We start from the raw sequence: 17,760 nt of genomic DNA, 5'->3' as shown, positions 1-17,760 counted from the left end.
TCTTGCTTTCTCACATTCTCCAAGATCAGTTAAATTCCTTGAGTCAGGAGAGTTGGATTTTTATATTTAGCCCTTCATATAGGTCAACTAAAGTCTGAATGAAATTCAGAGACAAAGAACCACAACTTAAGGAGTTGCAAGACAATTACTTGTAAATAGGATCAATAACGAAATGATGCGGGATCAAATTTAATATTCTTAGTAGCTTGACATAATGGCCTTGGAGTTAAGTAGATGCAGGTTCAAGTCTTGCTTCTCACACCTTATTAGTTGTGGGACCACAGACAAGTTACTTAACCTTTCAATTCTCTAGGCAACCCTCCAAAACAAGTTGCCTACTTGCTTAGTGGAGGAAATTTCTCTATGCCAATGAAATCATAGATCTGAACAACAATAGCAACAACAGCAACAAGTGGTAGAAATGAAAATTATTCAGATTAAGAAAAGCAACTGTGACAGTGTTTAATAATTACAACAAACTAGTATTTATATAGTTCTTGAAGATTTGCAAAGTACTTAGCATATGTTATCTCATTTGATCCTCACAACAACCCTGGAAGATGGGTGTTATCATTATCATTCTCAATTTGCAGATGAGAAATCAAGTTAAATGACTTGCCCAGGGTGATATAGCTAATAAGTATCAGAGGTTGAATTTGAAGTCAAGTCTTTCTGACTCCCCAGTCTAATACTGTGCACATTGCACTGCCTAGCTGCCTACCTAATACTGCTTAATAATTTATATTTATTTAATGCTTAGTGTACTTACCAATGGGGCTAGAGAGTCCAAAAATTTCACTTGTTTCAAATATCTGCCATTTCTCATGATTCTATCATGCTTCCTCATATCATGCAGTATTGCTTCCTCAAAACAACTGAAATTAATTCTACAAGTACATTTTTATGAATTTATATAGCATTTATGATTCTAATAACCTCCAACAAAGCCCATCTGAGGTTCTCTTTCTACCACCGATTTCATAATTCCTATTTGTTTAACATTATTTGTTTGGTTAAATTCCCCAGGGTAATTTCCTGCTTATAGGTCCATTATCCTCTTGATGTTCTGCTTTTAATATCTGCTCCATTAATTCTGTGAATATTGATGTCAGGCCTACCTTACTGCCAATTCATGGTTGATAATAAACCATTCTCTTTTATTTCATGGTATCCAATTATAATCCTCCTGCTAATAGAGACTGTGTTCATATTTTTGGCTTTTCAAATTCAGCTTCTTACTTCTGTATTATTCCTAGGACATATGATGGAAAACTGAGGAATTTAGCCAAGTTTTTTACAACTTCTTTCTTCTTTCCTTTGTTTGTTTTATGATCCACCAATCTATAACCATCCCTCACCATCCCCTGTCCCCAGGAACAATAATAACACGGGAAGTCTTGGAGAGGAAAGGATCACAAAAAGACTACCTGGGAATGTTAGGGAGGGGAAAGGGAGGGATGATCACACTGCCTTGGTGTTGCTGCAGGTGCAGGTACAGGTAGGTGTATTTACCAGCTGACTAGGTAGGTGTCAGATTCAAGGTTGTTCAAACACAAGCTGACAGAGCTACTTCCTTTCACCCACCCACCCATCTGCTTTTCTGCCTACTTAGAACCTATCTTGGTGATAAGACCAAGGAGGAAGTAAACATTGTTCAGCTGTTTTTCCATTGTGTTTGACTCTGTGATCCCACTTGGGATTTTCTTTGCAAAGACAATGTAGTGCTTTGCCATTTCCTTCTCTACCTCATTTTATAGATAAGGGAACTGAGGCAAACAGGGCTAAGTGACTTGTCCAGGGTCACACAGCTAGGAAGTGTCTAAAGCCAGAAAGATTAAGTCTTCCTGATTCCAGGCCTGGCTTTTCATCCACTGTACCACCTAGCTGACTGCTACTTGTATCTTAAAGGTGCCTCCTCACCTTTCTAGATTTCCTTTCCCCAGAGTAAAGATAAAACAAAGGAAAAGTCATTACCCCTCAGTTCCAGGACACAAAGAAGAACATGGCATTAGTTAGTTTTTACTTGGTCATTAAGGATCAGATCAAGTCCCACAGCTAACACAAGTTGGCCGTTTGACTTTGTGCAGATCACTCAATCTCTCTGTGCTCCCAGCCAGATCTGAGTTGTAGAGCAGCTACTGATTTGTACTGATGGAGGGAATTTCCTTACTGAAAGTAGCTAATATCTAAGACCTAATCACAGACCTGGTCCAAAAAAGACAATCTTTTCCCTCTAGATTGATATTCTATAAATCTTTATTCAGTACTTAATATGTGTGAGTAACTGCAAGGAATTGGAACTAGAAAGATAAAGCAGCCAAAGGTATCTCAGAAGGCAGCTAGGTGGCACCTGGCCTGGAGTCAAAAAGACCTGAATTCAAATCCAGACTCACTCACTAGCTGGGTGACTCTGAGCAAGTCACTTAACCTCATTTGCCTCAGTTTCCTCATCTATAAAATGAGTTTGAGAAGGAAACTATTCAGTATCTTTGCCAAGCAAACCCCAAATGGGGCATGATGAGTCCAACACAACTGAAACAACTGTACAATAACAAGCATATCCCATCTCCTTGTTGTTATACCCTTTTCCCAGATGCCTTTCCCACTCAGTCACCATGCTGGCACAGCTGGTAACAACTCACTGGGGCAGGTTCCATGCACCCAAGAATCCATGCCCTCCCTGTGTTCTCACCTATATGTCTTATCAATCTGCAGCAATGGCAGTATGTGCTGACCTTTGGGCATCCCAGGGTCTCTGCAATACCATCTCCAAAAAAATTTGTCCTGTCTAGGTTTTGAAATTCCTAGCTACTAAGAATTAAGGATTCTGTTCTGTTTATCAGTGGACTATTCTTGACCAGGCTTTTAAAAGAGTCCATTTTCCTATTAATTGTGAGCTTCAGGTGCAAGCCAGACTTACTGGAAGAATTTTACCTTTTGTGATCACCAAAGAATCCAATATCACCTTCACAAATTGCTCCAAGGCATAAGCTAGATGCAGTGACCTCTTGTGGTCTTAAGTCTTTTCAACTCAGATATCTCACAGTGTGGAGGCACTATTTATTATATTGAATTTTTCTTATTTAATACCATTTTGAAAGGGGAAGATTAGAAATATCAATGCTAAGCTGACTGGGAGAGGCAGCTTGAATCCATGACTCAAGCAAAGTAAACTTCATGTACCTCCTTTATTCCTCCAAGATTCCCCTGGTCCTTGCAATTAGGCTTACTATTCAACAGGCAGTAGAAAAGGCATAGGCTTGGCATTCAGAAGACCCATGTTCAAATTTTGTTCCTATCATTTACTTCCTAGTCGACCTTAGGCAATCCATTTACTCTATCTAGACTTCCATTTCCTCATCTTTAAAGATGAACTCAATGATTTCTATAATTCCTTCCAGCTTTAAAGCTATGAGCAGACGACTCTGAACTTAATGTATGAACTGAACTTCAGTATCAGGGTGATCTCCCCACATTTGAAGTAAACTTGATTCCAGTGAATAGCATAAATAGTAAAATGCATTAAAAAATATAGTATCATATATATTCATAGAGAAGACTGGTTTCACAAACTGTAGGGAAAACCAGTCTTTTTACTCATCTATTACTCCATTTTAACATGTGACATTTATGTCTATTTTTAAAATGGTCAGTCAATATCTTGATTTTGCAATCTCTCTGCATAGAGATACAGAGTTAGCCCACCTTCCTTTTCCAGCCTCTGTTTCCTCAGTTGTAAAATGGAGTTATAATAATACCTCCCTCATAAGGTTGTTGTGAGGATCAAATGAGATAGCATGTACAAAGTATTTTGTAAACCCTAAAGCACTGCATATGTTATGATAACAATGATTACTAACATTATCATTATTATTCCTCACCATGAGGTAAGCTGGTAGGAAAAAAATGGAAACCAATTTTCCTTTCTGCCCACCAGACATAAATCATTCTTTACTTGGAGTGAGTTGTTCTTTATTGGGCTGCCTTAAAGAGAGCCACAGGGGAGGATGACCTGAGCTCCAGTCCAAGGAAAGATTTCTTCCTTTTGCTTGCTACAACACAAATCTTTAGCACTCCCTCCTATGACTCATTATAATCAAGTTTGGCTCCAAACGACCAGTGAGATCACAATTGTTGTTTAACTTTCATTGTTTTCTATTTCTTTCTTTGATCTTCCCTTCCCCCCCCTCCAAAAGGAGCATCCTGAATAATCTGCTGTCTCTTGACAGAGGGGAAGCTGACTAGGTCTCTCTTAGAAAGGTAGTTGAATTTGGATCTTTTAAAATTCTTTTTTAGAGAAAAAGTTTTATGAAAGTATGAAGATTAAAAAAAAGTTCCATAGACCCTCTTGCGCACTGCTGTCAGACACAATATTGACAAATACATGAAATATCTTTCATTATTTTTGATTTTATTGGAAAAACTCTCACAATGTTCTAGTATCAGGATGTTTATTCCTCTCTTTTTAAGATATGGTATCATCCATGCTGGAGGTGTAGGGAAATATCTCAGTGACTGGATCCTTGGTGGAGAACCTCCTTTTGATCTGATCGAATTGGATCCAAATCGTTATGGAAAATGGACAACAACTCAGTATACAGAGGCCAAAGCGAGAGAGTCTTATGGATTCAACAATATTGGTAAAAGGCTAATTTTTCATTAGACAGTGGTCCCATAAGAGGGTTTTCAGAAGCCACCATTTGATTGACTTTTATCGAGGAGGTATATATACCTAGAAAGAGCTTCTTTTCAAAAACACAACATGGACAACATTTTGAAAAATGTTTTGTTTGTACCCTTGATAAAACCAAATTAAAATTTTGTTTATTTAAAATCCTAAGTGGATTCATGGTGTAGGAATGATGCTAAATTGGGATTTTAACATTTCTTCATTTAACCCTATAATGCATAGTCATTGCTTCTGGACTTTAAAAATAAGAAATGTATTTGAGAAACCTTGTAAATATATTTTACATTCCTATCTAGATGATATTTAGTTATATGTTCACATTTTCTTTTCCTTTTACCTTTCCAGTGGGTTACCCTAAAGAAGAAAGGTTTGCTGGGAGACCTACTAAAAGAATCAGTGGGATTTACAATATCCTTAATTCTAAATGCTCCATGGGCTTCCATGCAGGATGGGAGCAGCCACATTGGTTTTACAAGCCTGGACATGAGCCTGGATATAGGTATGATTAAAACTATAGTGTTGTTGTTTCCAGAGAACGAATTTTCTGCTTTGAAATGGAAAGAAATACTGAACTAGTAGCCAATCTTCCCTGCTTCTCCTCCTCACCACAAATATTATTTTGTTTCAGGGGCATTTGTCAGCTCCACCATTTGCTATGGGAACTTTTAGGGGATTAAGAGGGTGATTTAGAACCTTAGCTATTGTGTGGTTCTGGGACCCCAGGCATTCTCAAACCTAAATGGTATTAGGTAATACCCAAAAGCCCAGAGAAATTCGTGCTCCACTAAAAGGGTGCTTCTCTGGAGGCCTCTCTGGTTCCAATGTAAAATCCCAAGGAGACACTGAGGACTGCCCAAGAACTGGCTCTGGGGAAGACTAAAGGCACCATACTGAAACCATGATATATACTGATATCCAGCTGTGGATTCATAACCGTCATGGAGACCTCCTGGGTTGGGTTCCCTCTGCAACAGCAAGAGACAAATCCTTCCCAGCATGCGAAATTATCTAACAAGTCCTCCCTGTTAAGATAAAGTATGTCTTTTAAACAATTATTTTGTTCTTCTAAAATGCCATAGTCATCACACTTTTATCAATTCTAATTATGTCTATCAGCCTAGTGGACAGATAGGAAGGCCTGGGTTCAAGTCTTACCTGTTAGGACCCGGACTGACTTTGTGATGCTGGGCTGATCACTTATCCTCTCAATTGTTGTTCAGTCATGTCTGACCCTCTGTGAACTCATTTGGGATTTGGCTGGCAAAGATATTCTAATGGTTTGTCATTTCTTCTTCAGTTCTTTTGACAAATGAGGAAACTGAGGCAAACATGGCTAAGTGACTTGCCCAAAAGGGTCACACAGCTAGGAAGTGTCTGAGGTCAGATTTGACTCCATGCCTTTCTGACTCCAGGCCCAGTGGGATATCCACTGTGCCACCTGGCTGCCCCAACCTTTCTGTGTCCCAGGTGAAACCAAAGAAAGTTAATCAGGGGATTAACTAGGAGAGGTTTCCACATGGGAAGAACTTTATAACTGGGGAGAAGGAGGAGTTTACCAAATTCACATGTGGTTTTTCTGAATTTGTAGTCCAAAAGAAAATAGTAAATCAAGTCACTGGTTAGACTTATCTCCAACCTCATTTTGATTGTTTTATGGAGCTTCTATGTCTACATGAAGTAGGGGTCTACCCAGCACAAATTAAAGGAGGTCATTTTTCACTGAATTTAATCTGTATAGACTGTCAGCACGGATCATCCTAAAGGTAAAACAATTCCATTTTACTTTATTTGGCTTCTGGCTGATCTAGGTAAATGTTAGCCCCAATTTGCTCTCACATTTTGGTTCTCAAACTGCACTACTTTGCCGACACCCTTTTGGTGTTTGGAGGCAGTCCAAATCATACCATAAGGGAGAGAATTCCAGTTTAGGAGTCATGTCACTAACTAGTCATATAGTCTTCATTTTGGGCCTCAGCTGTCTTGTCTCTAAAACAAGGGATAGACTAGATGACCTTCAAGCTCCCTTACAGCTCAGGTAGTCCAATCTTTTTCTCTAGTCAAATGAATTAATACTTTATCCATTCATTGCCACATGGATAAAAGTAACACATGAATAACTTAAAAGAGACTAGAGTCCATCTCACACGAATGATTTGCAAGCTGTAATTTGATGATGCAGCAGTGTGCAATGAAAAAAAAAGAAAAGTCCTTTGGCCTTGAGTGTCAGAGAACCTTGGTTCAAATCCCACATCTGATGATTCCGACATGTATGAGCATGGGCAAGTCACTGGGTCTCAGTTTACTTTTTGTTGTTGTTTTCCAAAGCATGACTTACCAGGGTCACACAGCTATTAAGTGTTTGAAGCTGGACTCAGATCCTCTTACCTGTAGAGCTATCCACTTTATCACCTAGCTACCACTCTCAATTTTTTTTTCAGGTTTTTGCAAGGCAAATGGGGTTAAGTGACCTGCCCCAAGGCCACACAGCTAGGTAAATAAGTGTCTGAGGCTGGCTTTGAACTCAGGTACTCCTGACCCCAGCGCTGGTGCTCTATCTATTGCACCGCCTAGCTGCCCACTCTCAATTTTCTTACCTGAAAAATGAATCAGTTAAAGAAGATCATTTTTGTGTTCCATTCTAAACACATGATATCAAATAATATTTTTATTTTTGTTTTTCTTGGATAGAACTTCAGCAACACAGAAAAAAAGCAGTCTTTAGAAAAATTGTTTTGTTCTGTGATTCTATTAAATGGAGCGGCAGTTGACTTATGATACTCAAAATTGTGTTTCAGGCCAAGCTTCCAACGCACAAACTGGTTCCAGCCGGTGGGCTCGGAGTATCAACAAGTTATGCAAAAAGTGGGGGTGATTGACCTATCACCATTTGGCAAGTTTAAGGTCAGAGGCAAAGATTCTTTTAAATTGTTGGATCGCCTCTTTGCCAATGTCATTCCAAAGGTAAATAAGCCTAAGGATACAAGGTTCAGGGGTAGTGACCTATTGGATCCTTCAACCTTTCACTCCTTTTTCTGAAAAGATGAATTTTTGTGGTTGTTTGGTTTGTTTCATTGGGTCTGACTTCATGACCCCCTTTTCTGTGGGTTTTCTTGCAAAGATGCTGGAATGAATTGTCATTTCCTTCTTCAGCTCATTTTACAATTAAGTCAACTGAGACAAACAGGGTTAAGTGACTAGCCCAGAATCACTCAGCTTAGAAATCTCTGAGGCCACATTTGAACTTAGTCCTTCCTGACTGAAGGCCCAGTCTGCTTTGTACTCTGCCACCTAATTGCCTCCAAAGAAAAATTAAAATAAAAAATTTTGGTATACATAATGATTTTAAGATGGAAAATAGATAGTAATTCCCTTTAGCTTATACAAAAATTTTGTCTCCTTTACATATTCAAATTTTTATGTAAACAGTGGAAGAGTATACTTTTAGTATCATCAAATGTCTTAATCAAAGGATCTACTCTACTTGATTACTAATTTACACAATCATTCATTCAACAAATATCTATCATATGCACTATGCCATTCTAAGTCACATCTGCTTTATGGAATATACTAGATCTTGGAAAGCTATGAAAATAAATGCTATTTGGCGCCTGCCCTCAAGGAGCTTACAATATGTCATAGGGGAAATTATATCAACATCATGAAAACAATATTGATTTTTAATAATCTGGGTGTTCAGGAGTGCAGACTAACTAAAGAAAGTGAGCTATTAAAATAATCACCTCAGAGGATAATTTTGAAATTCATTTTCTAGTTAGGCTTAACACATAAAATTATGACACCAAATCATATTACCTAGCATAAGTGAAAAGATGAAAGGCCTTTTAATCAATAACTAAGCATTCTGTTTATATTTTATGCCAGGAAAGTATGAAGTCTTCTTTTTCCTTTACCCAGAGGTAATTATATATTCCTTTGTTGTAGGTGGGTTTTACAAATATAAGTCACATGTTGACACCAAAAGGCAGAGTTTATGCTGAGCTGACTGTCTGTCAGCAATCTCCAGGGGAGTTCTTACTGATAACTGGTTCTGGGTCAGAGCTTCACAACCTGAGGCAAGTGTGATTTTAATAATATATTCATGAACTCAATAGGGGCAACTAGATGGTGCTAGACTAGAATCAAGAATGCAAATCTGGACTCTGATATCTAATAGATTGTGACACTGGACAAGTCACTTCACCATTTCAGCCTCATTTTCCTCATTTTCCTCAAGTGAACTAGAGAAGGAAATGGGAAATATTCCAGTATTTTTGCCAAGAAAACTCCAAATGAGGTTGCAAAGTGTTGAACATGACTGAAATGACTGAAAAATGGACTCATGCTAAGCATAAATGGAGTTTCTTTTTTTCCTCTGAAATGTCAGGCAAAAAGGCATTATTTTACTCTGTGTTTACTATTCCTAAAACCCTTTGACTTTTATTTTATGTATCAAATGTATTGATCTTTTTTGCTTTTTCATTACCCTTTTTCCTGAATACATCCCAACTGAACTTATTTCAAAAAGAAACAAATTAGTCAGCAAGCATTTTTTATCAACCTCTGGGGCTCCAGGTAATATGTTGAGCAATGGGGAAATAAGGCAAAAATGAGCCTGCCCTATACAAGCAAATACTGGAAAGGAACCCAATAACCAAAAAGAAACTAATGAATCTTGGAGTTCTTTCCTCCTATAAGAAGACAAATCAAGTGTAAGAACTGTCTTGTAAAATATGGAGCTAGGAAGTTAGTAAGAGCTGGGTTGGAATTTTACTTGTCCAAGTCCTTTAATCTGACACTAACCAGTCTTTCCATCTATTAGTCTGAGATTAACTGTTAGTTTTAGTTGAGTTAACTGTTAGTTTCAGATCAACTGTGTTTACTCATCTGTAAAATGAAGATAGCAAACAACTAGGTGTTGTGGTAGATAGAGTTGCAATTTTGACTAAGGAAAACTTATCTTCCTGAGTGCAAATATGACCTCAAACTTACTAGCTATATGGCCCTGGGCAATTCACTTAACTCTGTTTTCCCCAGTTTCCTCATATGTAAAAATGACCTGGAAAAGGAAATGGCAAACCATTCCACTATTTCAGCCAAGAAAATCCCAGAAAGGGTCACAAAGATTCAGATAATTGAAAAACAATTGAACAAAAATGAAATGAGGGTTATAATAATACTTTTCTCATAGGATTTGTTGTGACAATCACTAGATAATATATGCAAAGCGCTATGTGAAGTTTAAAGCACTGCATATTATTATTTTAAACTATTACTAAACAGTCTCTTTATATGCCACTTTCTCTTTAGTTCAGTGCTAAATTTAAATTATTGGCATTTTAGCACAAAGGCCAGACCTTTATTCTATCTGATATCTGAACTCTATTATCATGCAGTAACTATCTATTTTCATACCATAACTTTGTTCTTACCCAGCATGCTTTGCTGCAGTAAAACTATGTAAGATCCTATACTCTGACTAGTTATCTCTAAGACCAGGGGGACTGATACAGATCAATTCTAGGTTGAGAAGAGGAATATCTCATGATGGAGAATTCAAAAGCTCCTTAGAGAACACAATAGCTATTACAATAAAATAGTACCTACAGAGATATTGAAGCTCATAGAAATTGCAAGTCTTCGAAGTTTTTAAAGCCCTTTTACCAGGGCCAGAGCAATTACACATTTGATTCCAAGAAGCATCAATGACTTGAAGTAGTGGCTGGAATCTCACCTTTGTAGAGGGGAGACTTTCCTGGAAATTTAGACTTAAAATGAAATTTTGAAAATAAAATGTTTACGAAATCACTATATAAAGTGAGTTATTTTCAATTTTTTTTGTCAGAATAATTAATACTGTAAATAATGATCATCTATTTGTCTTATGAGCATGAATTTTTGTATTATTGTTATTCAATCTGTGTCTGACTCTTTGTGACTCTGTTTGGAGTTTTCTTAGCAAAGATCCTTGAGGCTAGGTTTGAACTCCGATTTTCTTGACTCCAAGACTGATACTCCATCCTCTATGTCATATATCTACCTTGCCACTTTTTTGTGTGCTAGATTTCCTTAAAGAGAAATTGTTGTTCAGTCATTTTTTTTCTTTGCAAGGCAATGGGGGGTTAAGTGACTTCCCCAAGGTCACACAGCTAGGTCATTGTTAAGTGTCTGAGGTCAGATTTGAGCTCAGGTCCTCTTGATCCCAGGGCAGGTACTTTTCCCACTGAGTCACCTAGCTGCCTCTGTTCAGTCATTTTCAATTGTCTTATAAGCATGAATTTTTGTATATTATTATTTGTCATTTTAGCTGGGTCCAACACTTCATGATCCCTTTTGAGGTTTTCTTGGCAAAAATACTACAGTGGTTTGCCATTTCCTTCTCCAGCTCATTCTATAGTTTAGGGAACTGAGGCAAGCAAGGTTAACTGACTTGTGTAGTGTTATACAGCTAGTATATATGGAATTGGATTTGAACTCAGTGCTTCCTGACTCCAATTCCAGAGCTCTATCCACTCTGCTGCCCAGCATCCAAAAGAAAAATACATTAATTTTTATAGCTTTTTCATTTCTCATTTTTCATTTGAGTAACTTGACTCCTCCTCTTTCATGGTACTTCTCTGCAACATTACCCATCCAATTTAAGGAAGCAGTTATGGTATGATGGAAAGAACATAGAATTTAAAATCCATATCCTCAGCTCAAGCTCTGGTTCTAATGTTTATTTAATGTGCACTTTAAGTAGATCACTTTACTTTTCTGAAACTCATCAATAAAATGAGATACTGATATTTGCTATTTACAGCACATAGTTGTGAAGAATAAATGAAATACAGTATGTAAAATGCTTTGTAAACTCTAAAGAGTTTATATGTCGGCTATTATTTGACTTATTTCCAATCACCTATCGAGGTTTATATTAGCAATGGATATACATAATATTTTATTCAATACTTTATATGCATAATTTCAGTTTAATCTTCACAACAACTCTCTTACCTATGGGTATTATTGGTATTATTATCTGATTTTACAAGTGAGTAAATTGAGGCTCAGAAAGCAAGTAATTTGCTCAAATTCACACTGTGGCATAACCAAGATCAAAACTCAGGTCTCTTATTCTAAGTCTAAACCTTGTTTCACTGTACCACAGTCACCTCCAAGTTGTTAAGTACTTTGGAACTTGAGTGGAACAGCAGGGCAGATTGATGTTGCTATTGTTCATCCTTCATTCGCAAAGAGGAAGATTGACATCAAGAGGGTGATGCCTTGACTTGCGTGTGAATTGGATTTGTGAGGCAGAGCTGTGAAAAAAGACTCTAGACAGAGGAAAACCATTCTGAAGTGAGATGTGGCAGGAACTATTCAACTTTCCCATCCCTGATTTTGAAAATAGGACTTAGGAAATATGAACAATTTACATCATCTTTTGGGGAATTGACTCTTTTATCTTTTAAACTAGTAAGCATTTATTCTCTCTCTCTTTTGCCTCCCTGACTGCCTACCTATCCCCCTTCCCCATCATTGAAAAAAATCTAAAAAACAAAACCCTTCAAAAACTTATGCATAGTCAACCAAAACAAATTGGCTACATTGGCTACGTCTGAAAATTTATGTCATATTCTGCATCTCAAGTCCATCTCTCTGTCAGGAAATATATTAGTTGTTGTTTGTTGTTTGTTCAGCCATTTCAATCACATTCAACTTTTTGTGACTCCAAGCATTAAATCCCCCGAGCTATCTAAATGCCCCCAAATATTGATTAACCCCCCTCAAATTGTGGTTGCTCATTGTGTTAATCAGAGTTTCTTACTGTCTTCAACATCTTTAGTTTCTAAATAAAGCCTCAAGAAAATAATATTGTGAAATTTTCCCAGGAAAGATCTTTTTTAGAAAGATTTTATTTATTTTGAGTTTTGCAATTTTCCCCCCATTCTTGCTTCCCTCCCTCCACCTGCCACAGAAGGCATTCTGTTAGTCTTTACATCGGTTCCATGTTATACATTGATCTCAGTTGAATGTGATGGCAGAGAAATCATATCCTTAAGGAAGAAAAATAAAGTATGAGATAGTAAAATTACATAATAATATAACTTTTTTTTCTATTTTGAAGGTAATAGTCTTTGGTATTTGTTCAAAGTCCATAACTCTTTCTTTGGATACAGATGGTATTCTCCATTGCAGATAGCCCAAAATTGCCCCTGGTTCTAGCACTGATGGAATGAGCAAGTCCATCAAGGTTGATCATCGCCCCCATGTCGCTGTTAGGGTGTAAAATATTTGTCTGGTTCTGCTCAACTTGCTCAGCATCAGTTCATGCAAATTCTTCCAGGCTTCCCCCAATTCCCATTCCTCCTGGTTTCTAATAGAACAATAGTGTTCCATGACATACATATACCACAGTTTATTAAGCCATTCCCCAATTGAAGGACATTCACTTAATTTCCAAATTTTTGCCACCACAAACAGGGCTGCTATAAGTGTTTTTGTACAAGTGATGTTTTTACCCTTTTTTCATGATCTCTTCAGGGTATAGACCCAGTAGTGGTATTGCTGGATCAAAGGGTATGCCCATTTTTGTTGCCCTTTGAGCATAATCCCAAATTGCTCTCCAGAAAGGTTGGATGAGTTCACAGCTCCACCAACAATGTATTAGTGTCCCAGATTTCCTTCATTCCTTCCAACATTGATCTTTGTCCTTTCTGGTCTTATTGATCAATCTGAGAGGTATGAGGTGGTATCACAGAGATGCTTTAATTTGCATTTCTCTAATAAGTAATGATTTGGAGCAATTTTTCATATGACTATGGATTGCTTTGATTTCTTCATCTGTAAATCACCTTTTCATATCCTTTGACCATTTGTCAATTGGGGAGTAGCTTTTTAAAAATATTTGACTTAGTTCTCTGTATATTTTAGAAATGAGTCCTTTGTCAGAATCATTAGTTATAAAGATTGTTTCCTAATTTACTACATTTATTTTGATCTTGGTTACAGTGGTTTTTGCCTATGCAAAAGCTTTTTAATTTAATGTAATCAAAATTATCTAGTTTGTTTTTAGTGATGTTCTCTATCTCTTCCTTAGTCATAAACTGTTTCCCTAGGAAAGATTTTTTAATCAAATGTTTGCTCTTCAAAATACAGATGGATTGAAGAAGAAATTGTGAAAGGTGCATATGATGTGGAGATTGAAAATATTACAGATGAACTTGGAGTCCTTGGAGTAGCAGGGCCATCAGCAAGAAGGGTCCTTCAGAAATTGACTTCTACTGATCTTAGTAATGATGTATTCAAATTCCTCCAATCTAAGCCTTTAACCATTTCTAATATTCCTGTTACTGCCATTAGGATATCTTATACAGGTAAGTTTTGGGGAACAACCTGGCTGTATTAATTACAATCTTATGGAATCTGAAAGGATGATAATATCTATCATTTTTCGATGCAGACATATATATGTATATGTGTACATAATAATAATAATAATATATGTGTGTGTGCATGTACATATGTGCACAAGCATAAATCACTTAGATAGGCATCCAAAACAGTTATTTCTCTCACCCAAACTTTGTTATAATTCTAGATGATAACATTTTGTCTGTTATAAGTGTCCTCTCAATGCTCCATGCTAATATCTCATCACCAATGGATGACGTGCTCTACATGTGAGGGTACCCCTTCATCTCAGAGCACTCAAGACAATTTTCAGTGCCTTCTCTTGTGCTCTGAACTATTCTCTGGAGTTCTGGGGTCCCTGGACATTTCAGGAGTTCATGAATATGAGTGAAAGAAAAATAACATTTTTGTTACAATATTATTTGTTTTCTTTGTATTCCTATGTACTTCATTTTATACATTTAAAAATATTGGAAGGAGTTCACAGGCTTTACCAGAAAACTGATCAGGTTAAAGGAATCCTCAACAGAAAAAAAGGATTAAGAACTTCTTATTATAAATCTTAGAAACAATGGTGTATGCACATTTGAAATTGTGAAATGGATATGGAATCTGAATTTGAATCCCAGGCCAGCTATGTAGTAGCTGTGGGACTTCATGCAAGCCCCTAAGTGTCTCTAAGCAGCCTTGGTTTCCTCATCTGCAAAATGGGGAAAATAATTCTTGCAATATACATTTCAGGGATCACTTGTGAGGATTAACTAAGATGATGTATATGGGAAAAATCTATATGTGTGTATACAATGTTATTCATATGAAAAGATTTGCTTGGTGCCTCTACTATGACTTGTCATTAAAAGTTACAGTATTGCCAATTCTTAATTATTCAGGACAGTAAAGAACAAAGATGACATGGATAAGCTAAATGTATAACTAGTCATTAAATCTGGGGGATTTCTCCATGCATTTAGGAGCATATGCTTTATATTGATTGTAGAGGAAAAGAGGAAATGTGACTGATGGCACAAGTAGCTATGACTAGAAACAGGTAGTAAGATATTCAATCCTTCAATCAATTGACAAGCAGTTTTTATAGTGCACATCATTATGTGGAAGGTATAGAAATACAAAGATAATTGCAAAACAGTCCCTGCCCCTCAAGGAATTTACACTTTATCCTTTCCCTATGGTTTCAATAGTGGTAGTGATAAGTGGGGAGACTTTGGATGTGCTTAACACCCCCTCCCCCCAAAGATGGATTACTTGCAGAGAATTAAGTGTAGATTAAAGTATGGGGGCAGGAGGTTGAATATTCAGATCTTGTTAGAATAAACTGTAACTCCAATGGAGTTTTAAACTATAATTTCACTGCTATAATGGGGATCTAGTTTAGTAATAAAAGAAAAGAAGCTGGGTATCAAAGCAGGCCCTTTTGCTTGTTACTTCACTGGTAGCTCAAGACTTAGAGCACTATCGAGTCACTAGTCCAGGCATGACCTTCATTCTAGATCTTGTTGGGCCTGGCACAGACCTGCTTCAGTTTAGAGGTCTTCCTGGCGTTTTGGGTAATCATCACACTTATTGCATAAGTAGACTCTCTCCCCTTGTTTTATGGATTTCCTGCTAATGTATGGAGAGTGACATTTGTTGTTCCATGATGATTGCATGATAACAGTGGGTTTATTACAGGTGAACTGGGCTGGGAACTCTATCATAGACAAGAAGATTCTGCCACACTCTATGGGGCCATCATGGAAGCAGGCCAAGATGAAGGAATTGACAATTTTGGGACTTATGCCATGAATGCCTTAAGAATGGAAAAAGCTTTCAGGGCCTGGGGGTCAGAGGTTTGAAATTCTAATAATCTTACAAATACATAGCTATGAAATATTCATTTTTTATTGTTTTATTTATGTTTTCATTAGAGCTAACATTACCAGATTTTAAAATTGGTTCTAGTTCTAACAGGAATGATAAAATATGGTTTAATTATATGAATTTGATAATTAGGAAAATAATTCTTTTCTCCTAAAGGTAAGTAGAATTTTAATGCCTCCTTAGACTATGGGAATGGCCCTAGGTTCTAGAGCTCTGGAAGTTTCTACCAAGGAATGATTCAACGATAGGTCTCACTATGGACAACATGTCTTTTTTTCCAAGAACCCACCAAAGTAAGCCAAAGAAATTCTTTACCAGTTGATGAATTCTCCAACACTAATTACTAAGTAATGGGGAGTTTTGGATCTGTATCAGTACTCACAATAAATTAAATTACTGGTCTTTGGAGTTATGAAGTAAGTTAAAGTACAATGGAGAATTGATAAAGAGTTGACTATGATTTTGGATGGCTTAAGCAACATTTATCTGTTAAATATTAATAGATAACACAAGAGAGGGCAGACCCCAACTCATGTTGATTGTGAATCAGAGAAGGTCTTCAACTTGAAAAGCATAAAACAACAATGATTAAGAGAATTGAAGCCTAAGCTAGGTAAAAGGATAGTGAAACCTGCTTCAGATGATCCAGAATTCTCTCAGATTTGATGAGTAATATTCTAGGTTTCTGAAAGATTTTGATAGTGTGACAATATTCTTTGTAAAATCATTTGAAGGTGGAGAGGTTACAAAAGAATTTTAAAAAGACTGGACCTGTGATCATTGTTACAAAGAGCTCCTAGTGTGGAGATTATCTATTTGGACATAGGTTGGCATCTATAATTTGTAGTCTTAAAGAATTGCCAGGAACACTGAAGGATAAGTGGGTGTCAGTGATTGCGTAGCCAGTATTTGCCATAGGTAAGTCTATGAACCAAGGTCTTCCAGACTCAAGACCAATCTTCCATACAATATGTCATAGTACTTCTTACTGGAAGGATGGAAGTGAACAAATGTAATTTGAATTTTGTGGAAGCCAGATGAGTTTGGCATTGACTCCCAGGAAAATTCTAGCAATTAGATAAGGAAGTGCTGATCACAAGTCAGCACTGGTTCACTAAGAATAAGTGCTGCCCAACTGACCTCATTTTTGGGGAAATGCTTTGTGAAATGTAAGTCACTATTAACTGTTTCTTAAGGCTATTTTAATGGTAGATCAGGGAATACTGTAGAGGACAGTGATCTTGATTTTAACAAAGTCACTCGTTATATCATTGGGAAAAAGTTGGTGGAATGTGGGCTGGGTGTTAGGTCTGAGTTTGAACTGGTCCAGTAATCATGAGTGAAGAATGTTGGGCAATTGAATAATGATATCTTGGAAGAAAATTTTCCCACCGTGGGCTGTAAGACTTTGTTCTTGGCCCTATCCAGTAGCTTAAATGAAGACACATGTTTATTAAATTTGCAAATGCCAAAAGGCTAAAAAGAAAATTTAATATGTTGCATGACATAATCAGGATTCAAAAAAGATCTCAACAGGTTGGAATGATGGACCCCAAATTATGTGAAGTTTAAATGTGAAAAAGTATAAATGTGAAGTCTCACATTAGAGTTCCCCCAAATCGACTTTCTACTAATTAGAACTTCCTCAAAATATAGTTATCAGTCTTGTGAATTAGTAAGCTTCTCAGCACTGAGTTGTGATAGCAGAAGCAAAGTAACAATTTGTCAGGGATATTCAGAAGGATTCCTGCCCAGCCCTGCCCAGGGTAGCAGTTTAGTATAGATGACCTTTGGGG

At 37.0% G+C, this 17,760-nt stretch overlaps 1 protein-coding gene across 3 annotated transcripts in view; it reads left to right on the top strand.

The window, feature by feature from the left end:
- Positions 1-17,760, top strand: part of DMGDH (dimethylglycine dehydrogenase) — a 112,590-nt gene that overhangs the window by 54,130 nt on the left and 40,700 nt on the right. For all 3 annotated transcript variants that reach the window (XM_074206765.1, XM_074206766.1, XM_074206764.1), the window contains 6 exons: positions 4,471-4,640; positions 5,036-5,189; positions 7,486-7,651; positions 8,636-8,766; positions 13,832-14,049; positions 15,776-15,933. In XM_074206765.1, the coding sequence (XP_074062866.1) occupies positions 4,471-4,640; positions 5,036-5,189; positions 7,486-7,651; positions 8,636-8,766; positions 13,832-14,049; positions 15,776-15,933 (997 nt within the window). The remainder of the gene's footprint in view (positions 1-4,470; positions 4,641-5,035; positions 5,190-7,485; positions 7,652-8,635; positions 8,767-13,831; positions 14,050-15,775; positions 15,934-17,760) is intronic.

Source organism: Macrotis lagotis, chromosome X (genome assembly GCF_037893015.1).
Source record: "Macrotis lagotis isolate mMagLag1 chromosome X, bilby.v1.9.chrom.fasta, whole genome shotgun sequence".
Classification (NCBI taxonomy): domain Eukaryota; kingdom Metazoa; phylum Chordata; class Mammalia; order Peramelemorphia; family Peramelidae; genus Macrotis; species Macrotis lagotis.
The sequence above is the reverse complement of the archived record's forward strand: the minus strand, read 5'-3'. Positions and strand labels throughout refer to the sequence as shown.